Below are 23,242 nucleotides of genomic sequence, written 5' to 3' on the forward strand. Positions count from 1 at the left end.
CACACATTGGTAGCCCACAGGACATACTCATATATAGCCTGCAGTTATATAATTTTTTTGCTTTCTACTTTTGGCCTACACAATGTTTAAAAATGTTCTTGATTTGGTTGCCAGACTGAAAAACAGAGTAGTACACATAGGAGTCCATACTTCCAGCTTCCCCTGAACTGGAAGGTCTGGTGACCTCATATCTACACAATTCCACAGGGTGACCGTAGACTATGAGATGGGACCTGGGCTTTGCAGCTCATCAAATTCCCCACCCTGCCCTGTTGTCTCTCAGTTGAGGAGGCGGAGGGCCAGTTGCTATTTATCATGGAGCCTGTGTTGGGGGCTTCTTACAGGGGAATGAAGAGAAAGGTGAAATGTCTTGAAATGTGTGTTGAAAATGAGGAAATACAGACTGAGTGAGCTGTGGGTTTGGTTAACTATTTTATCTGGTTGGCCCAACGGCCACTGAGTTCATGACCCCCTCCCCACCCCAAACCCCCACCTCCTCTTCTCTGGAGATTAACACCCCTGCTCCCTAGATCTGGATGGAGACCATTCACTGGGTCTCCCCTCCCTAGAGGCAGCTGCGTATGGTTTTGGTAAGTGCTCCATTATTCACTTTGGATTAGGGTCCCCTGGGCCCGAACTCTGAGCTTCCCGTTGAATTAAGACAGGAGCAGCTGTAATTACATCTCCCTGCTCCCTCCCACCTCTCAGCAGGCTCTGGCTTGGTTGCATCATGTCTGTGGGAGCCCCGGGGGAGACAGGGGACAGAGAGAGCCCAGGATGAGCTGGGGGTTGGTGTGGCAGGGTGGGAAGAGATGCTGGGAGGGAAGTTGCCGGGAGGATTCTGGAATTTCTCCCACCCAGCATCTTTGCATCTTAGAACCTGAAATGTGAAGGAATCTAGAATCCCACGACTTGAAGGGCTGGAATTCTGGAGTCTTTCAAACCTGCGGGACCAGGGTTCTGGGGTCCTGCCCCCTTGTCCAGCACTTCAGGAGTGTAAAAATATCTTGAGCTTAGATGTTGGGATTTAACCCTCTCAGCCCTGGGATCTTGGAGCTTCCTTTTTGGAATTCCTGGTCTTGGGGAATAGAAGCTGAGGAGGAGCAAGCGAGGCTGGCTGACTTGGGGTAGGAAAGGGAGATTTCTGCCTGGATTCGGGTGGAGGGGAGCCGGGTAAGCCTGGACACAGACGCTGGTCATGACAGAGGCCGGAAGGGAGGGGAGGCCAGAAGGGACAGGGTAGGTTCCCCACAACCAGCCTCTCTGCATGCAAACACAGATAATCTTGTTAGGGAGTATGACACTGCAATACCAGCTTCTGGTAACCAGCTGCTCTTTCCTGCCACCCCCTCTCCCGCTGGGAGGTCAGCTCTGTGGTCAGTGCCTGGCCCAGGGGCAGAGAGGTAACTGCCTAGGGAAGTGCTTGCTCTCAGCAGGCCCCTCCCACTTCACCCCAAACACTCAGGACTATTGGCTGCCCCTTCCAGCCTGTCTTTCCTCCCACCCTGACCCCAGTGCTCAGAGCAGTGCTTGGCATTGCCGAGGGCATCAGGAAGACGTAGCTCAGAGCCAACCGAGCCACCGTCATGGCATCAATCATTGTGAGTCCTGTTTCCATGCCCCATCTCACTTAATTCTTAGGTAACTGTCAAAGGGACTCTGTTCGTCCCCATTTTACAGACACAGAAAACAGGCCTGGAGAGGAGATGTCACCTGGCCAGTTGGGGCTTGAGGTTGGTGTGGAGAGATGGGTGTGCTCAAGAGGGACTGGAGGAGTTGGGGACTTGAAGGAGAACGCAGCAGGGAGGGTATTCCAGGTGAGGGGCGCAGCCCAGGCAAAGGCAGGGCAGGGACAGCAAAGGAGAGCCCCCTGGAGCCGGCAGGAAGCTGTTTGGGGTGGTGGGCTGAGGAAAAATGGCCTCTGGCTGTAAGTTCTGTGACCTGCCAAGGAAGGGCTGCTCAGGATGGACACACAGCAGCTTCTCACAGCAGTGAGATAGAAGGGTAGGCTTGGCAGTCTGCGTGCATGTGTGTGTGTGTGTGTGTGTGTGTGTGTGTGTGTGTGTGTGTGTGTGTGAGGGGGGGGGTGGGGCCGGCCCCTTCCCAGGGCAGGGCCAGGAGGACAGAAGCCGCAGGCTAAGGGCGAGCTGGGGTCAGCAGCATGTCCAGATGCAGACCTGGGCAGGCCGCCGGAGACACTGGCCAGCAGGCGTGGGAGAGGCCCACTGCAGCCCCATTTCCTGGCCCGCTTAGCCTTGTCCTCTACTGAATACCCACCCAGAAGGGAGCCCTCACTGTGTGTGGAACAACTCCTGCCGGCCCAGGTTCCAGCTCTAACCTTACTCTGCCATCACGTGACGCACACCATTTGAGAACATACCCCCATCAGATGGTGCCCTCTGAGCACCTCTGCAACCCCAGCCCTTCGTATACAGCAAGTGTGTTAGGGTTTGTTGAGTGAATAATAACACCAGCAGCTGCTGGGGGCCTTCCTGGAGGCAGCGAGGGTGAATTCCATCTCTAATCGTCACACAACAGCCAGACAAGGGCAAGGCAGCCATTTGATGAAGACACCAGGCTCAGAGAGGGGAAGTCATTTTCCAGTGTCACACCATGACTGGTGAATGTTGGCGGTGAGTTTCCAAACCCATCCCTTTCCCCTGTACCAGGCAGCCCCTCCACACCAAACACACACACTAGACAAGGCCATTAAGAAACACATGAGCTCACAATAAACAGACACTCACCGATACGCAAAAAGATGCACAAATAATCCTTAGGGAAAAATAAAGCCTGTTCACATATGCCATTTGTATACCCACAGTCCCTTGCACACACCCTCCTGGGTGGCCATTTCCCTTCCTCCCTGGTGCTGTGTGTCCATTTCCAATTGTCTCTGGGCTGTCCTCCCTCTTCTGCCTGCTGCCCTGGGGCCCTCTGGGGAGGTGAGTCCTGCTCCTCACAGTGGGCCAAGGGGGAGAGCTGCTGACTCAGCCACTGGGAGAAGTTCCTTCCCACAGCTTGCCCTTCCCCCAACTACCCCCGGAAGCCACCCTCCCACCCTTTGCCCAGCGGGGTGACCTCTCACCCAGGGCACCTGGATGGAAGAGGAAGCCTTGTAGTCCTTGCTGTGGGTCTGGCTGGGGCTTCAGGTCCTCAGAAGGTGAGTGGAGGTGTGTCCAGGAGCCCCAGGGACCTCAGTCCTCTCATTAGGAATGAGTTACAGTCTCCGCCACCCCACCTACTCCCCAAGCACGGAACTGATGCCAGGGTTGCAAAGGCTCCTACCCTCCCCCCACCACAGCACAGGAGGGGAAACTGAGGCCTGGAGGGGGGTAGGGGCTTGTCTGAGATCTCACTGGGCATGGGAGCACTGGGAATACTCAGAGGTCCCTGGTGGGGACAGGAAGCCAGTGGGAAGGAGGCTCTGGGGACCAGAGCTCCCCCCACCCCACAATCTCCAGATGCAGAGACAGGATGCAAGCCTGTCAGGCAGGCGTCATCCTTCATTAATATCATATAACTTCCTGAGTTCCCTCTGGTCTGCCTGGTGACCGCAGGGCATAAGGAGGGACCACGTGGTTGGGCGGCCTGAGACCTGCATACAGGGGCACTCCCAGAGCAGGGCTGTGTGGTCACTCTCGGAACCCCTGGTGTGACTGGAGTTGGGGCATCCATCCTGCCTACTGGAAGCTAGGGATACTAGCTGGGCACGGTGATAGAGAAATAGAGAGGGAGGGGCGAGGGGGTTGTGGTCCCCGGAGGACACAGGGACAGAGGGGAAGTCTGCAGCTGCCCGATGTCCAGCCGTTGGGGTCGGGAGCATCACCTCTGGCCGTGGCTGTGCCACATCTGCATGGGCTCTCCCTGTTACAGAGGGCTCTGGGCTAGGCTCATGGAGCTGCTGGTACCTCATTGTATAGATGAGGAAACAGGCATATGGGCTTTCCATCCTTGCCTGGGACCGTTACACAGCAAGAAGGTAGTCGAATTGGGATAGAAATTCAAGTCAAAGAGAGTGAGATTCTGAGTTTGTAATCCCTACACTTAAACTGCCTCCCTGAAAAATAAGGAATGTCTGCAAGGGTCTCTGAGGTCCCATCTGGCCCTTATGGGTGGGGAGGCCGCATGGGAACAGTGGGCTCAATGGGAGTGGGGCCAGTGAGGACTGTGCTGGCAGCTGGAACACGCAAGCGGAGCACACTGACCCAGGGCTGCGGCAGCTGGGGGTGCATTTGGGGAGGGGTGGGAGAGATCAATGTGACAGCAATGTTGGAACCCAGAACAGCTGTTTATGGCTAAAATATTATTTTTGGAGGTCAAGGTCACCAGAGCTTGGCCTCAGGCCTGGGAGTGTTGGGGTGAGAAGCAAGAGGGCAGGAGGGCGCTCTCCACTTCCCAGGGCTTTGCTGGGTGAATATGTGAGCAGTGGCGTGCCTGAGAATAGTTCCAGGGACAGGCATTTTTTTCTCTGGCCCAGCCACCCCCTTCCTCAGCCTTCTGGAAGGAGTGAATGGTGTCCAGGGAACAGAAATCTCAGTAGTGCCTGGAAAACACTGCATCAGGCAGGAATTTCCTGGTCATTTCTCAACCTCAGGGCCCGGAGCCCAGAGTAGATCCCAGAGGCCACCCTGAGACAGCCTTTTTGTCTGGCCAGCTGTGCCCCTCAGGTCCCATCCGGGCCGACTGGTGAGCTCCAAATTCCAAGTATGATGATGACTCAGTGATTCCCCACCTGGGGCCACTGGGGGGCCCTGGGGAAGGGAGAAGGGCAGAGACCTGGGTGGGGAGGTGGCAGGTGGCTCAGTGATGGGGACCATGAGAGGACACAGGGAGGGGAGACAGAAGGGAGAGATGGATGTGCTGGGCAGGGGGACAGAGGGAGCACTCCAGCGAAGGCGGGAGGGAGTAGAGGGGGCCTCTGGAGAAAGCAGGGGGAAGGAAGGCGGGGCAGAGAGAGGAAATGAAAAAGCCTGGGTGAGCCGGCATGAGTAGGGAGGGAGGGAGGAGGAAGGGAAGTAGGGAGAGCTGTCACAGGGAGACCTCACAGACAGCAGCGAGACCAGACCAGACCAGGCATGAGGGGACAGAGGAGGGACTGAGAGAGCCAGCAGAGGTGCGGTGAGGAGGGGCTGCAAAAGCAGAAATGCAGAGAAGGGGATAGAAAGCAGTGGGGGGTGGGGAGAGAGAGGGAAGGAGGGAGAGACAAAGGGGTTGGGCAGGGGAGGGGACAGAGACAGAGATAGTAAGAGACGGAGAGACAGAAGGAAACAACTAGGACCTGGAGAAGGAAGGAGGAAACAGAGACAGAGAAGGAAAGAAAGGGGGGCAGAGAGAGAGGGAGAGACTGGGGAAGATGGAAGGGAGAGAAGCATAGACAGATAGGCAGACGCACAAGAAGTGTGGGTTGACTGGGAGACACCCCACCCACCCACCCTCTCTGCTGCCATCAGGACCATGGGGAGGTGGGCGGTGGGCATCTGAGTGGCCCTAAGGGCAGACGGCTCCCCATTACCCCCTACCTCCCACTCTTGGGGCCCCTCCAGTCCAGGCCGGCAGACGGAGGCCGGGATGGCAGACTCGTGCAGGAACCTTACCTACGTGAGGGACTCGGTGGGCCCGGCCACCAGCACCCTGATGTTTGTGGCCGGTGTAGTGGGCAACGGGCTGGCACTGGGCATCCTGGGGGTACGGCGGCGGTCACGCCCCTCTGCATTTGCCGTGCTGGTCACTGGACTGGCGGCCACGGACCTGCTGGGCACGTGTTTCCTGAGCCCAGCGGTGTTCGTGGCCTACGCCCGCAACAGCTCGCTGCTGGGCCTGGCCTGGGGCCGCCCGGTGCTGTGCGACGCCTTCGCCTTCGCCATGACCTTCTTCGGCCTGGCCTCCACACTCATCCTGTGCGCCATGGCTGTGGAACGCTGCCTGGCGCTCAGCCACCCCTACCTCTACGCCCAGCTGGACGGGCCCCGCTGCGCACGCCTGGCGCTGCCCGCCATCTACGCCTTCTGCACCCTCTTCTGCTCGTTGCCCCTGCTGGGCCTGGGCCAACACCAGCAGTACTGCCCAGGCAGCTGGTGCTTCATCCGCATGCGCTCCGCCCAGCTGGGCGGCTGCGCCTTTTCCCTGGCCTACGCCAGCCTCGTGGCCCTGCTGGTGGCCGCCATCGTCCTCTGCAACGGCTCCGTCACCCTCAGCCTCTGCCGCATGTACCGCCAGCAGAGGCGCCACCAGGGATCGCTTGTCCCCAGCCCCCGGCAGGGTGAGGACGAGGTTGACCATCTGATTCTGCTGGCCCTCATGACGGGCATCATGGCTGTGTGCTCCCTGCCTCTCACGGTGAGTCCCCTCTGCAGCTGGGGTGGGCACTGGGAGGGTCCTCAATTGTTTGTGCCCATTTCATGGATGGGGAAACCGAGACTCGAAGAGCTCAGGGGCTCTGGCCACAGTCAAACAACTCCTGAGTTTTTGGAGACATCTCTCCCCAGTTGCTTCTGCCCCATTTGACCCCTCCTGACCCCTTGAATACCCTCCCCACATCTCCAGCCCCCCCTCAAGTGCACGCTCAACCTTCCCCTACCCATTAATGATAATAAGAGCCACGATTCATCGATCACTTGCTCTATGTCTGCCCTGTGCTCAATGGTTTACAAATCTTTTTTCAGATCGTCTTTAAAATGACCTATGCTCTCATTTTCCATTTATCACCAAACAGGACAAAGCTTCTGTCTTGTCACCAGTTTTATAGACAAGGGGCAAATGTCTCTTGCCCATGATCGCACAGAGTCAGGTCTGGACCCCGGGCTCTTTTGATTCCAAAGTCTGAGCTCCCCACTACCCCACCCCCTAAACTTCCCTACCCCAGCCCCACCCTCTGAGTGCCCATGGACTCTCCCAGCTTCACCCCTTTCCTGGAGGAGTCCACTCAGCCTTTTCCTTATTGAAGTACCGAGGCACCCCGTCATCCACCTGTACCTGGGCCTCAGTTTCTCTTTCTGTAAAATGTAAGGCTGGGCTAGATTTGAGGGTCATCAAATGTTTAGGGGATTACCATGACTCAGGGGCTGGAAGCTGTGGGTAGACGCACCCAGGCACAGCCACAGGACCCACCCCATCACTCACTCTCTAGGCCTCTGCTGGCTATTTCCTGAGGCTTTTGTGTCTCTGCTCCCGGGATGCATTTATCTCTGAGTTGTCATCTTATCTCTTTCCCCTCTCTTATTTCTGCAGCAAGCAAGTGGGTGAAAGGGAGTGAGGATGTGGTGGGGTGTGGGGAGGCGGGTGCTTCTTGATGCCCTCACTGTGTCCTCAGATCCGCGGCTTCACCCAGGCCATCACTCCAGACAGCAGTGAGATGGGGGACCTGCTGGCCTTCCGTTTCAACGCCTTCAACCCCATCCTGGACCCCTGGGTCTTCATCCTTTTCCGCAAGGCCGTCTTCCAGCGCCTCAAGCTCTGGTTCTGCTGCCTCTGCCCCAGCCTTGCCCACAGCCACTCGCAGAACCCCCTCTCCCAGCCTGCTTCAGGAAGGAAGGACCCAAGGGCCCCCACCACTCTTGGGAGCAAGGAGGGGAACTGGGTGCCTTTGTCAGCCTGGGGTGAGGCTCAGGGGTCACACCTGCCTCCGACACAGCCATCTGGCAGCACCATGGGATCACCATCCAAAGTGGGGTCCACGGCAGCCTGCTCCCTCTGCTGACATGTAGGCTACCCCGTAATCTCCTGCCCTGTCTTCCGGGAGCAGAAGCTAGATAATCAGGGGCATGGCTGGTGGCTGCAGATAGGTGATCAGAGGGACGGATCCTGGAGCCCTGGCCTGCCAGAACCCTTGAACCCCTGAATTCAGGGGGTGACCAGCTGCTATTTCTTCTCCTTCAGGGTGGCCACAACAGGCTCTGGGACAAGAGGGAGTGAGGGAGGGAAGATTTCTCCTATAGCACAAGAACAGTTCTCTCAAAATAACCAGTGGCCTGGCCGGCCTGGTCTGGCCCTCACTTGGCCATCCATCTCACTGTCTAAATATTTAGAAGGCAGAAAAGTTCCCAGGAGCTCCTGTGCACTTGGGTCTGCTAGGATTTGTGTTCCTACGCTGGTGCCTATCCATTCAGAGTGCCCCAGCTGTCCATCCCAAATCCCCAGGGGATGATCCTGCCATCTCCCAGGCCACTCCAAGAGCCAGGGACTCCCTCCCTGCCTCTCCTCCCTTCTGATTCTCCATCACACTTGGGAGTCCTGCGCCGCCCCAGGAGAGGCGGGAGGAAGGGGAGATGCTGCATTGTGTGGCTTGGTAGTCTTAAGATATGGACTTTGGGTGCATGGGGGTGGGGGGACCACGGGTGTGGGCAAATCCCAGGTACAGCCCAAGAACACAGACCTAAGTCCTTTGTCTGTCTTCAAATAAGTAGCTGCCTCCTGACAAAGCCAACCTCACCTCATGTGTCCTTGGAGCCCTCACAAAAATTTCATTCATTCATTCATTCATTCATTCATTCATTCATTCATGCATTCAACAAATAGTGTACACTGACTCTGCCAGGTGCTGGGAACACAGACCAGTCTCTGCCCCAACCTGGATTCTGCTGAGTGATTTCTAGCCTTCCACCCATCCCCTCGATGGTTGCCATCCCTTGCCCTCAGAAACCTCAGAATTGAGGGTGCTTCAGAGTGAGCCAACTGGCATGAAAGGAAGTGGTGCTTAGGGTGGTAGGAGGGTGAATGGGAAAGCACCACCCTCACCCCGGCTTGTCCCCACCCCTGCCAGCCCCAGTTCCTCTTTCTCACTTGCTCCTGGGTTAAAACAATAAATCCACACCTGGGGAAGGGTGGGGTATGCAAGGCCAGAGCCTTCTACAGCAGCTAACATCAGCGAGTCGTTCTCCATACGAGGTGCCTCCTCTCACTCCAGCCTATTTTTAGAGCCTTTCTACAGATGTGGAAATCCAGGCCCAGAGGGGGCAATCACCAGCCCCGGGTCACACAGCAAGAAGAAAGCACGCACAGCCTGCGGTGGAGTTGGTCTATCTCTGGAGCCCAGCACTTGTTGGGCTGGTGACTGCCTCTCTGTACCTTGGCTTCCTTTTACATAGAAGGGCGATCATAACCTAGTACTTAGCTTACAAGGTTATGCTGAGGATGAAGTGATTCCCCCTGAAAAGCAATTTAGCACAAGGTCTGGAGCACAGCCTACAGTAAACACTGCTGTTATTGCCACTGGCCTTATCTTTTGCTATCTGGGCAAATGTAGTTTGACAACAAAGCAATGCTTTGCTCCATTGTTTTGACTATTTTTCAGTTACTATGCTTCAAATCACATTAAAGAAGAACAAGGGGTGCCTGGGAGAGTTAAAAATCTGTCAAGATGACAACCAAATGGGTTCAGGGCTTCCTTTTGGGGTGAAGAAAACGTTCTGGAACTAGACAGTGATGGTTTCATAACATTGTGAATGTACTAAATGTGTCTGAACTATACAATTTAAAATGGTTAAAATGATACATTTTATGTTATGGGTGTTTTACCACAGTAATAAATAAAACTGTAATACTAAAAAAAAATTGAGTGCATAGAAACTTTTACAGCAGTCTTGACAAAGTAATATTATATTGGTTGAATTTAATGATAAAGTTGACACATACAAAAAGCAAAAATGGCCCAGAATCAGTGGGAACTGACCCAAAGGGACTCCTGGAGGGAGGTGGAGAAGGAATAGGGAGGAGGGGGCTGCAGAGAGGTGGCAGCAGAGAGAAGGGGCCTGCTTGCCCAGGCATGAACCCTAGGGGCCACTCCCCTCCTCTTTCTGTGAGGCCTCCAAAGGTGGGTCAGTTCTGTCCATCTTAGATCTCCTTAAATGCCAGTGCAGGGCTGGGCATTGGAACCCACAGCATCCTGGCCTGAGGGGGGTGCTATTACCGTGACCATTTTTCAGATGCGGATTAAGGGGAGGGGAGGATAAAGTGTTGAAGCGGGTTTTCTGGTGGCTGTTACCCACCAGGCCTAAAATCTCAGGAATTCGCCCCCTCCTCTGCACCCCACTGTTTATCTCAGACCCCCACCACTCTGGCCTGGATGTCTATACTGTCTGCCAGGTCAGGGGGATTCAAACAACTCCCACCCTGTCCACCCACAGCCCCTCAGGAATGATTTGGGAACTCATCTCCTACTGGAGGATGTCCTGACCCGACTGCCCGTGCATCCTGCTAGCTGCCAAGGTCCTGTCTGGAAGGTCCTGTCTGAGTGGTCACTCCCCTGCCTGCAAAGCTCCAAGGGCTCCCATGGCCTGGAGGCCAAGGGTCAACTCCCACGGGCTCTGCTCAGCCACAGCAGACAACCAAGTTTTCCCCAAACAGCCGGTGACCTTTTGGGCCTCCACCTCTTTGCTAATTGAGTTCATCCTTCCTGGAACAGTGTTCTTCCCCTTCTCCATCCGTCAAAAGCACCCTGGCCCTTCAAGAGCCTGCTTAAACTCCTCCTCCTCCTTGAAGACTTAATCACTCCTCTCTCAAGTGTGCTCAGTGCTTTTTAGGCTGCATGGTGACACTCACTGCAGCCTGCCTCGTACAGACATTCATTCACTCAGCAGGCTCTTATTGTGGGCTGACTGTAGGACAGGTCTTGTCCATGTGATGCTGCGGACATGGCAGTGACAGAGACAGCCCTGGCCCTGCCCTCCTGGGGCTCACAGTCAGGCAGACAGGGCTGGAGGTCATGGAGGGAGAATCTAGGGAGACATCAGGGAGGGCTTCTTGGAGGAGGGGACAGCTGAGGATTGGAAGAAAGAGAGCCAAGAGGCGGGTTTCTGTTGTGGTCACAGTTTTAGCTCTGGCCTCGAGTGCCTCTCTTCTTTCGGTTCTCTATTTATTAATTCAACAGATCCCCTTGAACCTACTCTGGGCCCTTGGCTGCTGTGTGCCTACTGGAGATGTAGCAGTGACACTGCCTTGGCCCTCCCTCACTCACGATCCAGTGGGGTGACAATTTTTTTTCCAGTGTTCTTTTTATTTTATTAGTTTCAGGAGTACAAAACAATGTAATAGTTAAGACATTTACCATTTATATTCCTCACAAATACCCCTCTCCCCCAATATACTACCCCTCTGACATTGCATACAGCTGTTACATTTCCACTGTCTCTATTCCTAATGCTGTACTCAGTGGGGTGACAATTTAGTAATCACAGAAATATGTATTGCAATAGGCAGCAAATATACAAACTGATGAGCTGTGATATGTACCAAGACAGCACAGTGCAAGGATCTGTGAGAACACATATGAGGCACTTGCCCTAGTCTGGGCTGGGGGGTCAAGAAGTGACATATTAGGAGACTTTATTCATTTTTAACTTCATTTCTTTATGCATTTCTGTTTTCCTAGCTCCGGGCCTGGCCCACAGATGGGACTTAGCACACACACATACACACCCTGGCTGGTCCTTGGGAGTTGCAGTTCACAGGGATTTCTGTAGTCATTGCCCCACCTGCTGGTCACACTGGGAGTGACATTTAGAAGTGGCCCCAGAGCCATTGCCCTTGGGAAGTGAGGGGGAACCTGGATTTCCATAGTTTGGGTGCTGGTTGGGCACTTCCCAGTGTGTCCCCTCATCTAGTCACCTTGTCAGGACAGGTTTTGAGCTGGTCCCACAGATCTGTGAGCCTGAACTGGAAACGATCTTCACTGCAAGCACCTCTGCTTTGGGCCAGAGTCAGCTCCCTTCAGTGCCTGCCCAGGGTCCATTAGAAGCTCTGAGTGCTGTCTATGTGTCTTTGATTAATAAAGAATGGGAGAAGGAAGTTATAATTATTTAATAATGCAGCCTGTCTGGGAGTAAAAGTCTTTCAAACCACAGGGCCCGAAGGGAAAATGATGACAGGCAGTAGAGACGTTCGGGCACTGGGAGGTGGTGGGTAAAAGCATGGGTGTTGGGATCCGAGTGATCTGGGGTTTTGAGACCCAGCTCAGCCACTTGCAGGAAGTGTGGTGCCAGAGACTTTCCTTGCCTGGGCCACCATTCATGTACTGTCAGATCTCGGTATTAACTTACCTCATGCCCACCACAAATAGGTGAATTTTATTAGGACTCAATCTGGCCTGGATGAGACTTAAATAAGATGATGCTTACAAAATGTTTGGCGCAACCCTCCAAGAGGGATATTTTATGATCCTTTTATAGATCATTCTCCATTTTGCAGACTAGTAAACTGAGGCCGAGAAGTGAACTCACTGCGTGGTCACACGGCCTGGAGCCCAATTCTGTGGGTCACCAAAATCTGTCTTCCTGTCAACTACGAGGCCAGACTTTTCCACAGGTCTCCTGGAGGCTGAAAGGGCAGCTCCCACCTCAGATCCCACCACTGTGACCTCAGCCTAACTGGCTCTCTCTGGCCTGCCTTTTTTCTTAAATTTCCCCTTTCTTCCGCGTCCCCCCTGCCCCGCAGTTCAAGCCGTTGTTTCTCAGTCTAGTTGTGTGTAGGACACAGCTCCCTGTCCCATGCTGGTATTGAGCCTTGCGCTCTACTGAGGCAGTCCCTCGGCTGCTCACGGCAGCCCAGCTCCAGGGAGGGCTGTTGTTCACAATCTTAGCTGTAGAGGGCGCAGCTCACAGGCCCATGTGGGAATCGACCCAGCTACCTCGGAGTTAGGAGCACGGCACTCCAAACACCTGAGCCACTGGACCGGCCCTGCCTCCTTTTTTTTAAAAGACCCTTTACTCTAAAACTGGGCAACTGAGCATGGACTACTTGGGGTCAGATCTCGTTCAAATTCCAGCTGTGCCACTTTTGACTTAATAACCTTGGAGTTGTCTCTTCATTTCTCTGGGCCTCAGTTTCCTAGGCTGCAAAATGGGGACTAATTGAATCCAGCCCCAATGGTTGCTTGAAGGACTCAAGATCATGGATGTAGAACTTCGAAGAGAATCTGTGAGGTAGGAAACACCCCACATAGAATGCCGAATGCTCACTGGGCATTCACTGGACCCCAGGCCTTGTTCTTCTGGCTCATTCAGTCCTTGACTCAGCCCCAGGAGGCAGGTGCTATTATGCCCCCATTCTACAGCCAGAGGCATTGAGGTCAGGACCAGTCATCTGCTTGAGGCCAGAGAGGCAGTTCGGTGCTGGAGCCAGTGGTCAGCTGCTCTCATCCATTACACCCACTGCCTTACTGTGCCAAACGCCCAACCACAACCAGATGCAGAAAATCAGGGCACAGACACTGGGGCTCTGGAAAAATGGCTTGCTGCTCCCAACTTCCTCTCCCAGTGCTTGGGCTCTGTGGAAGATGCTTCCCAGGCCAAATCTCTGCCACAAGGAAGGCCCCTGAGGTTGGGTGGGCCCTGCCAGGCTTCTCCATCCTTCCAAGGCCAGGTGAAGATGAACAGAAGGCAGGAGTCTTTATTCCACTGAACTCTTGTCTCTGCTTGACTCCTGTCCAACCTCTGTGGTCAAGTGTAAGCAGCTCAGAAGTTACACAGTTAACTGTTCATTCCCCGAGCCCTGTGGGTGGGGGATGAGTATTTTGGGAAAACCCCCCACCCCCATTGTTATATCCCTCCCCTACAGCACTGCTCTGGATCGCAGGCCTTTCTTCTTTATATCCCTTACCCCTGGGAAAGTTAAGGAGCTTTCTGTAATTTGTGGTTGTTTTGGGCTTTTGTTTCACGTCTCCGTCCTGGGCCCTCTCCTGGAGGGGACTGAAGCTCCATGAGCTCAGGACCACACGGCACACTTAGGCTGCCCAACTGACAGCGACTCACTCAGTGAATGCCACCCTGTCCCCAGAGCACCCTGCTGAGAACCCCCCACTGGGCCTAGGCTCCCAAGATCTGCCCCGCCTTTGCGAACCTGAGGACTTGTTTTTGTCTGATGTCCCCCCACCCCCCAAGGGTGGGCTTGGTCTCTCACATGTGCACGTCCCGTGCTGATGTGTGGTGAGCACTCAAACCTGAGCGGCCTCGCTGGCTGGGACCTGAACTCCAGCTCACGGGCCCCCCACTGGTCGCAGTGATGAGAATCCATCTTTGGAGGGAGCATGGAAGAAAGGCTCTTCCAGGCCACGGCTGCAGGGTCCGTGTGGGAGCAAGCCCAGAAACCAAGACAAGAGGGCCAGAGCCCATCAGGTAGTCACTGTATTTTATTGGAAAACATTGATATATATTTTTCTTCACAGCTTGAACTGAACACAATATTGCCCGGTTTAAAAAGAAACAAAACCCAAACCAAAACACTCCGAAAATGTCCACAGCCTCATGCCTACCTGCCCTGACCCTCAGCTCTTGGCTGGGTCTCCAACTATGCCCCCCCTCCCCTGGAGGCTGGGTGCCAGAGGGTGGATGACAAGAGATTCTCAAAGCTGGGCAGGTCCCAGGAAAAGCCACTTGAACAACCTGGGGGTGGGGGTAGGGGGCAGATGAAAAGAACAGAAAAAGGAAAACAGAATCCAGACGAGCGAACTGCCCACATTAACTTACTCGTCCCACAGTCAGAAGCAAGGTCACGGATCATGCTGTCCGCTGCAGAGGGGGGGGGGGGGGGCAGGCGGGCACGGCGGGGGAGAAGAGGGCACAGAGACAGCACAGGTGAGGGAGCCGGCAAGTCACCATGGAGGGGGGGGCCGCTGACTGGGAAGCAGAGCCATCACAGGCTGCTCCTGGCAGCTAGCAGACAAGACTGTTTATTGCAGGTATATTCTCTCCAGGGCGGGCGTGGTGGGGTACATCTTCCCTCTCCCCACCCACTAGCTAGCCCAGCATGGTTTTAGACAAAATTTAAAGTTTTCAGGGGCATAAATGAAAAACAACCAGCACATTACAAAGCGACCATCCCCACATTGGTTCCTTTGAGGGGACCTCAATGCGGGGGGGCGGGTGTGTCATGAGGGAGCGCGTGGGATGTTAGCACCAGGTATTTACAGAACAGCTTGAGATCGCTTTAGGGACACGGGCAGGTACAATCTGCAGAGTGGCCAAGTGAGCAGCCCCCACCCAGCCCAGCATCGAGAAGCCAATCAGATGATTTCAGAATAGCAGCCAGTGGGGTCTGAGTGTTGTCCACTCGGTCCGTCCCCTTCTGTGAGTTGGCCCCCTCAAGTGGTAAAAGAATGCCAGCTTCCAAGACTCCCTTGCCCCTCGACCCTCTCTGGGGCCACATCCAGCCAACACAACTCCTCACTCCGCCCAGTCCTTCTGGAATGCCTCTCTCCGCACCCCTGCCCCAAAGGCTGCTGGGATTTGCACACGGAATCACAGGGCTGGTTGCATGCAATGGCGTAGGCATGCTCTTCGGCCTGGGTGAAGGCCTTGTCCCCTCCCTAGCAGGTCCCGAGACAGGGCTGGCAGCCACCCCAGCACCCAAAATAAGATGACAAACCAAAGGAAACAAACCTAAACGGAGGAGAGCCACCCGGGCTGGAGGAGGAGGGCAGAGGCTCCCCTGGGGGGATGGGAGGGGTTATCTTATGAATGCATCAGGCCTTGGAAGAGGTGAATGGAAGGGGACAGGGCAAAAGGAAGAGATGAGGGGCATGAAAGGAGACTCAGGGAGGAGGGAGAAAGGGCAGTCATGCAGCTTGGGACAAATCTTTTGTTGCTTTTTCAGATTCTCAGTCAACCGATTGGTGTTTGTTAGAACCGGGGTACGCAGGGAGTGTTGAAGAGAGTGCGCGCGAGAAGAGAGATCAAGAGAACGGGCATCACCAGCTGCCCGGGCGCTCACTTTGCAGTCATCATCTGTACAAACTCTGGAAGGAAGCGGAGGAGGGAGGTCAGCAGGGGAGCGGGGCCCTCCCTGACACGAGGGACCCCGAGCCTTGCTCCAGCTCACCTTCATAATTGACCTGGCCGTCTCCGTCGATGTCGGCCTCTCTGATCATCTCATCCACTTCCTCATCGGTCAGCTTCTCACCCAGGTTCGTCATTACGTGACGCAGCTCTGCTGCGCTGATGTAGCCGTTGCCATCCTGGTGTTGGGGGTCAGGTAAAGGCTCTGAGCTCGAGGCAGTTGGCTGGTCTTCCCCGGGGGCAGTGGGAGAGGGGGAGCAGGGCAGGAGCTTCCTGTGGGGCTGGCATTGGGACCCAGGCCTCCCGGGAGCGGTGACTCAGTGGCTCCAGCTGTGCTGTGCGTCCCTCACCAGAGTCCCAAGCACTCTGGGAAAGGACTGCTCACCTTGTCAAAGACACGGAAGGCCTCTCGGATCTCCTCCTCGCTGTCGGTATCCTTCATCTTTCGGGCCATCATGGTCAGGAACTCCGGGAAGTCAATGGTCCCGTTCCCTGGAAGGTGGGGAGGGAGCTCGAAACGCCCGCGGCCTGGCCTCTGGGAGATGACCTCCATCACCCCGAGGAAGATGCCCTGTGCTTGGAGGGCGGACCAGGAGGGGGCTGCCCACCCGCGCCACGGGACTCACCATCCGCGTCCACCTCATTAATCATGTCCTGCAGCTCTGCTTCGGTGGGGTTCTGTCCCAGGGACCTCATCACCGTCCCCAACTCCTTGGTGGTGATAGTGCCATCTCCGTCCTTGTCAAAGAGGGAGAAGGCCTCCTTGAACTCTGAGGGAAGAAAGGGAGTGAATCAGAGGTGAAGGAGCGCAGGGAAAGCCTGCCGTCAGGGTGCGGACTTGCTCCACAGAGCAAGGCCGAGGGTCAGGCCCACCTGCAGAAGCCAGAACCCGACTTCAGTGCCGGTCGCAGCCTCTCGCCTCAGCGCTCAGTCAACTTACTGAGCACATCCTCTGGGCCGGGTAAAGCTACCTGTCCCACCACCCTAGCTCCGTGAGGACAGCGGGGGGATGGGCTGACGGCTGTGGTTAGATAATTCTACACTTCTTTGTGGTATCTGGCTTCGGCCTCTCCCTCAAATGATGAAACGGACCAATATCACGGAGTGGATGAGAGCCAAGGGAAGTCTCGATCTAAAGTATGCCAGCCAAGGTCAACTGTCTGGGAAGGAGAGGGGAGGCTACAGAATCCCTCTGGCTGGCACTGTGTCCCTCCTGACTGGTACCACCAGCCCAGCTCCTCGGGCCAATGCTACCGGCTTCCAGAGGAGCGAGTGAATGGCTGTGTGTGGTGCAGTGTGGGGGTGGTCAGCAGCAGAGCACGGCTGACGGACGGTGCGTGGGGCGGGTGGGGGGATGGAAGGAAAGGGGAGGGCTGCCAAGCCAGGAGGATGAGGAGCTAGTGGTGCTGAGTGGGAAGGCCACAGCTGGGGACGCATCAGGAGCGGGGAAGAAGCACGTGGCTCCTGCCCTCCCACTGGGCCCATTTTGGCACCGGGTGCTCCCTACCCCCAAACCTTTAGAGAACAGATGCCTGGCAGCCTATTCCCAGAGGGTGTGGGCTGGGGTGAGGTGGTGGACAGTTTGCTAATGGGGACAGGGTGGAGAGTGGGGTGTTTGTATTACACAAGGGCAGAGAATTGGGGTGTGGGTGGCACGTGTGCTGGGAGCCACACACATAACCGAGCTGTACTCTGGGGCCTCTGGGCCCTGGGGAGAGGGTGAGTCTCCTTGGGGATAATGGCACCTCCCCGTGCTGAGGCCTTGTTGTTCTTGGGGTGCAGGGAGAGTCATGTGTGCACGCTGAACTCATGACCACTAAACAAGGCAGTTCTCTGGCTTGCCTCAGAGGGTCTCCATAGCCACTTGGGGCCAAAGTTTAGAAGCTGAAAGTGTGACTCTGTGTGTTGGCGGTGGGAGTGGGGTGGGAGGGAGGGTTGAGGAGGAAAGGAGAGAAGGCAAGTCCATTCCTGCCTCCTCCCAGTACAGAAGCTGGACACCCACTACCCATCACATAGCCTAGTGATCCTGACCGCAAAGCTACAGCTTGGGTAGTGGCTGGCACCCAGGGGCCCCATTCTCGGGACCTTTGCTCCTGTCTACTGGACTGGCCCATGGCTATGGAGATAAACCGAGAGCTGGTTTCTGTCCTCAGGCAGTTCAGTCTGGGAAGGGGGACCTGGAAACCCACTCAGTCACATACTAGTTCCTGCAGCTGTGACCTTTTTGGCTAAAGAAGTGAGTTAGATGGGACCCAAGGATTTCTTTCAGCTTACTGGGAGGTATGGGACGGCTCCTTTGTTCATTTATTTAGCCGACAACAATTTACGGAGCACCTACTAGATTCTAGGCACTGAAGGTACAGCAGGATCAACAGAAACAAAGCCCCAGCTCCAGGAAGTCCCATCTAGTGACAGGAGGTATGGCAGATAAAGACATCATGAAATAATGTCACACGACCAGAAAGGCTATGAAGAAAAACCCCAGAATGACATGAGAGTAAAGGAAGGCTGTCTATGTGGCAGGGAGTCAGGGAAGGCCTCTCCGAGGTGACCGGTGAGCTAAGACGGAAGGAGGAGAAGTTGCTGCCATGCAGAGAACGGGAAACGCACTTCTGGTGAGTGTGAGCCCGTGCAAGGGGGAGTGCAAAACTGGGAAGTGCAGAGGTGGGAGTGACCGGCATTTCCTGGGTGGCTCCTAAAGTGGGACAGGGAGGCAGGGAGCTGACCTGCTGAGCCTACCTGGCAGGAGCTGGGACTGACAGCACAGCTCCCCCTGCAGCCCTTGCTGTCCGGTGAAGGCCTGTGTCAGGACCACGGGGCTGGGTGTCACTGGGGCACTGGTGTGCTCTTATAGGCCACTTATTAACATTCTAAGCACAGGGCAGAGCACTAGGTGACGTAGGGGACACACAAGTTGGCCTGTCAGATGTTACCCCTGGCCGGGAATGCAGAGGCCTCCTGAGGGAGGATGAGGAGTGGGGTAGGTAAGCTCACCTGCAATCTGCTCCTCAGTCAGCTGGTCAGCCTGGAAAAGCAGGAAGCAGAGAGTTAGTCACCGGGAGGGCTAGCTGCCATCAGGGCTACACCTTCCTCGCTCAGCCCAGCCCCTGTTGGTGAGGCCAGCTCCACATGGCATCCCATGCACCTGGGCAAGGGGGGGACATGCCTGAGTCAGGGTGCGGGAGAAGTGCTGCTCCAGCCCCAGACCAGCCACATTGGCACAGCAGGTTCCTGTCTGTGTCAAAGCTGCTGCTGGGAGCTCCAGAGGCTGTGTGAAGGGAGCAGTTGCCCTGGAGGCCTAATCAAGCAGCTCTATAAGTCTCCAAACTGAAACAGGCCAGTCCTTGGGTAGGGCAGAGGGAAGGCGTCTGGGCTGCCAGCTAGTTTCTGTGTCATCTATTTGGAGGCGCTAGGTCCAAGCACAGTGTACCTAACTGGCAAAAATTCTCCTATATGGTGGCTCTGAGTATCTGAAAGAACCCCGGTTAGGCTAGAGGCAGTTGCTCTACTCCCTTGCACACAGGGATGGCGCAGAGCACCATTTTGTCCTGTTTCTTTTGGGCAGGAGGGCCAAATGTCAGGGAGGGGACTGCAGCGGGCAGCAGCAGTGGCTGCAGAGGCTGTAGGACTTCCCCAGCTGCGCTGCAGTTTTTAACCCTTTCCAACCCTTGCTGCATGCGGGGTTTGGAGGTGGGACAGAGGAGGGGCAGACTAGCTTTTCCTGGCCGGTGTGCTGGGAAGCAGCCAGGTACAGGGATCCTCTGGGGGAGGAGAAAGTGGGGGCCGAATCCCAAGATTTAGCTTTAGGCAGTGAAAAGATGAATTTTCCTTGGTTTCTGTAAACGCTGCCAAGAAGGTACCACCCTCCCCTGACCACAGTGGGTCCAGACTGACTGCTCCCCCTCCTTTACTTCCTTTCATAATTAGGGGAAGGCGGCTCCAAGTCTACAGCAGGTTCTTTCTCTAGGTCTGAGGGCCCCCCAAACCAATGCACCCTGTTGTATGCATTTGCATTATTCTACATAGAGGTTCCAGAGCTTGTATGGAAGCTAGCAACAATCCCCACCCTGTCCCAAATATTAAGAACTGGTCACACTGGAACTGGTCTAAAATGTCTTTTTTTTTTAAAACCTAAGGGAAGAGGAACTTGAAGCCAAGCCCCAAATAGGCAGAATGGGAGGGGAAATCAAAGTAATGGTGACAGAGGAGAGATGGCTAAGGGAGGGGACAGAAGGAAGGTAGAAAAGGAAAAACACTACATATGCACATTCTAGAAAAGTCTAAAGTCTAAAGAGAAGGGTCGGAGGCCAAATGGAGACACTTCTTTATTGCCTGAAAAAAAGCCTCGGCCACTGGGCTCCTAACACCCATCAGGCAGCCCCAGGCTCATGAGCCCTTTGCTCCACGCACTTCCGCTGTTTCCTAAGAGCAAAGCCTGGGCCCACATCTCCAAGTCCTGTCACCGAGGAAGCTGTTCAGGGAAAGTGAGAAGAGGATGGGCTCTGGTTACCAAGGCCAGGCAATCCCAGGGGAAGGGAAGAGGAAGATCAGAGGAGAGGAGCCGTCTGGGGAGGAGGGCCGCCATGCCACCTGCTTCCATCCTCTCCCCTGGCCTAGATGGAAAAGCTAGCCCAACCAGGGACCTTCCTGCCCAAACCGCACCACTAGGCAGGAAGCCCAACTCTCCCCTTCCTTTGGGCAATGCTGTCAGGGGTGTGGGGCCAAGGGGCACGGAGGCCGGGGCAGGTTGCAGAATGTCCTGGAGTGGCTCCGAAGGCAGTGTCTGCTACTCCCCACCCCAGATGGGCCAGAAGGTGCAGGTGAGGCACTGCACACTATCTTAGGGTTGCTGCAAATAGCTGTGGCTCGGCCTGCAGAGCTGGTCAGACACTCTCCCTCCAGGTCAGGAAACCCTCCCCCACCTCCCGCCTCTTCTGCTGGGTGAAGGAAAGTCCCAGCTCCAAGCTACAGATCTCAAAGCATGGCAGCTGCCCAGAAGGGATTGTTGCTGGGGACCCCTTCTCAGGGCTTCTTTCCTTTGCAGAGCTGAAGATCAATAGCTTGCACCAAAACCTGTCTCCAAAATAACCCAGCTGGTCTCCTACTTCCGTATTCCTCATCTTAGGTTCCAGCAAGACGCTGGACAATGAAAAAAAAAGTGGGGTGGGTGAAGGAAGAGGGTATTATTTCTCTGCCTTGCCCCAACCTCCAGCCAATGCCAGAGAGCAGTGTTAGATGAGCTCAGAAACCAAGGCCAGGGCCCCTCACCAGGGCCAAGGAGGAGCCACAGTTCTCAGGCCAAAGTCCGTCCAAGGCTAGTTAACAGTGACTTGTCCCACCCATACCTTGCTGATTATAAATGGAAAGAGAAACTAGCTGGGGCCAAAGTTTGGGTCCGATTTGGGAGATGGGGGGGGCCTCTTGGCACCTGCCAGTGCTTCAGCACCCCTTTTGCAAGGTTCTGCTGGAAGAAAGTGGGGTAGCAGTGAGAAGAGCCATCAGCTCTGTGGCAGCAAGTCTGAGATCTGATACACAGCAGCGGCTGCCTGTTCTCCCCAGCCCTGCCAGGGAGGAAGGCTGCGCACGGTTCTGAGCCTGAGCCTGGGGGGGCTGGGGGTGTTGTGGGTGGCAGGGAGTAGGAAAGAACCAGTTTGCTGGTTTTCTCTCAAAGCTCAGCTGTGTGAATTAACAGAAGCATTCAGTACCAGCCCTGAACAGAGCAAGTGGCCCTCAGGCTGATGAAAGGGTCCCTCTGGAGGTCCTCTCTGGTCAAGCTCTGCAGCCCCCACCCTGAGGCCACACAAACAGGCTGTCTGATTGTCACCGACGCCACACTGTACTGCACTGTCATTTGGCACAAGTGAGGAGATGCAGAACAGTGAGTGGAGCCGGAAATCATGAGAAAACCAGCATTCCTGTTTGGGAAAAGCAGCTCTCCTGGTCTGAAAGGGGCAGTCAGGGGGTGAGGCTTAAAAAGCTGGGTCATTTGATGTATCCTAAACTTTGATCCCTCACCCCCATTTCATGGGACTTCAGTGCGCAATAAGGGCCTGAACAACTCCGCCCACCTGCTCCAACTGCCGGGGTGCCTTCTGCCCAGCCATGTTCTTCCTGGAGAAGGGGAACCGTAGAGCCACTCCCTCTGGCTCTGCAGCCCACTCCCCATCCAGACTGAACAGTCTTTGTCCCGGCCTTTTCCCCAGAGACTTCCAGGGAGCTACCCACATCCACCTCCAAACCGAGGCCCACCTTGGCTGCCATTCATTTTCTCCTCAAACTCCCCCACCCCAAGCTTCCTTCCATTTCACTTCCCACCACCCAAGCTCAAGTCCTCTCCCACCCCTCACCTTGTAAAGCCCCCTCTTATGGATCCTGCCTGCCCCCCTAACCCCCCCCAACGGCCTCTTTCTAGAGCAACAGCCTTTACCCACTGGTAACCTCAGAACCTTTTCGGGCTGCCCCCAAATCAATCATGAGGGCTCCTGTTGCCCCACCACTGGCAAACACCAATCTTGCCATCATCCCCTTTTAGCTACCTCCGTGACCCCAATTCTTTTCAGTCTCTGCAGGTTTCAAGAGCATCTTCTAACCTCCACTGCCACCCACCCCAGGCCCTTCCTCCACGAAACATGTGCCTCACCCTCCTCCTTCCTCTGCAATGCTGATTTTCGGAGAACCCCCACCCCCCTCCAAAGCTCTGATCTGCAGAAGTCAACCCCATCCCACCCAAGGCCCAGCTACCCACAGCCCCCTCTCGGGGAGCTCCCCAGCAGCGCGGCCTCCCTCTGGATCCCCCTTCCCTGCATCCTCTCAGGATTCCAAACCTTCATCAGGGCCCAAATAACCGGCTTCCCCAGCCAGCGTTTCTTATCTCTCTCCCTGGGGTTCACCTCAGAGACCAAACGCCCTATCCAGGGTGCAAAAGCCCTTGGGGGGGGTCCAAACGCCCCTCTTAGGGTCCTGATGTTCCATCCTGGGTTCAAATGCCCCGGTACAGGGCTCAGGTGCCTATTTCGGGGTCTAAACAACCCACTTGGTGCCAAAAGTAGCTTTTGGAAGCCCCCAAACCCCTTTCTTGGACCCAAACGTCCCGCTCCGGGTTCAAATGCCCCGGATTGGGGGCCAGAGAGGGTGGACAGGCGTCCACCGGCCCTCTCAGGGGTCCTGCCCCGCCGTGCCCGCCTCACAGTCCCCAGCCTCCGCGGCCCTCCAGCCTCACTCACCATGGTAAGGCCGGGGTGTCCGGAGCGGGAGGATCAAGGTTCTTCCGGCGGCGGCAGCAGCTGCAGCAGATCGAGCTCCGCCGCGCGTCCGCGCCTCCACACTCACTGCCCGCAGGGCTCGCCGCCGCCGCCGCCCGCCCCAACGGTCCCTCAACGGCCGCCGCGCGCGCCCCGCCTCGCCCGGCCCCGCCCCGCCCGGCCCACGTGCCGTCGCACTGCGACTCCCGCGGATCCCTCCGCGCCTCTCTCCGC

The 23,242-nt window shown here is 55.8% G+C and overlaps 2 protein-coding genes across 3 annotated transcripts; one reads left to right on the forward strand and one right to left on the reverse strand.

Annotated features, from left to right (window-relative positions):
* Positions 1 to 5,046: 5,046 nt before the first annotated feature.
* Positions 5,047 to 9,552, forward strand: PTGIR (prostaglandin I2 receptor). Its single transcript, XM_074316223.2, has 2 exons — positions 5,047 to 6,339; positions 7,313 to 9,552. Exons 1-2 carry the CDS (start codon positions 5,572 to 5,574, stop codon positions 7,697 to 7,699), a joined length of 1,155 nt encoding a protein of 384 aa, XP_074172324.2. The 5' UTR covers positions 5,047 to 5,571; the 3' UTR covers positions 7,700 to 9,552.
* A 4,552-nt stretch (positions 9,553 to 14,104) lies between these two features.
* On the reverse strand, positions 14,105 to 23,187 carry CALM3 (calmodulin 3). Of its 2 annotated transcripts, XM_019752615.3 has the most exons (6): positions 22,991 to 23,187; positions 18,762 to 18,792; positions 16,394 to 16,537; positions 16,153 to 16,259; positions 15,811 to 15,946; positions 14,105 to 15,727 (listed from the first exon to the last, which is right to left on the reverse strand). In XM_019752615.3, the coding sequence occupies exons 1-6, from the start codon at positions 22,991 to 22,993 to the stop codon at positions 15,699 to 15,701; spliced, it is 450 nt and encodes a 149-aa protein (XP_019608174.1). In that variant the 5' UTR covers positions 22,994 to 23,187; the 3' UTR covers positions 14,105 to 15,698. The 2 variants fall into 2 exon arrangements, with proteins under 2 accessions (XP_019608174.1, XP_088656203.1); XM_088800077.1 differs by lacking the exon at positions 22,991 to 23,187.
* Positions 23,188 to 23,242: the final 55 nt, after the last annotated feature.

Source organism: Rhinolophus sinicus, chromosome 8 (genome assembly GCF_057876585.1).
Source record: "Rhinolophus sinicus isolate RSI-liver-muscle chromosome 8, RSI-T2T, whole genome shotgun sequence".
Lineage (NCBI taxonomy): Eukaryota > Metazoa > Chordata > Mammalia > Chiroptera > Rhinolophidae > Rhinolophus > Rhinolophus sinicus.

What these genes read in the sequence shown, in the direction of transcription:
- PTGIR (XM_074316223.2), top strand. Translation starts at nt 5,572, where the DNA reads ATGGCAGACTCGTGCAGGAACCTTACCTACGTGAGGGACTCGGTGGGC. An exon ending in TGTGCTCCCTGCCTCTCACG is followed by an intron (nt 6,340 to 7,312) that starts GTGAGTCCCCTC and finishes CTGTGTCCTCAG; the next exon opens with ATCCGCGGCTTCACCCAGGC.
- CALM3 (XM_019752615.3), bottom strand. An exon ending in CCTTCCGTGTCTTTGACAAG is followed by an intron (nt 15,947 to 16,152) that starts GTGAGCAGTCCT and finishes CCCCAACACCAG; the next exon opens with GATGGCAACGGCTACATCAG. An exon ending in CGGCCAGGTCAATTATGAAG is followed by an intron (nt 15,728 to 15,810) that starts GTGAGCTGGAGC and finishes GCTTCCTTCCAG; the next exon opens with AGTTTGTACAGATGATGACT.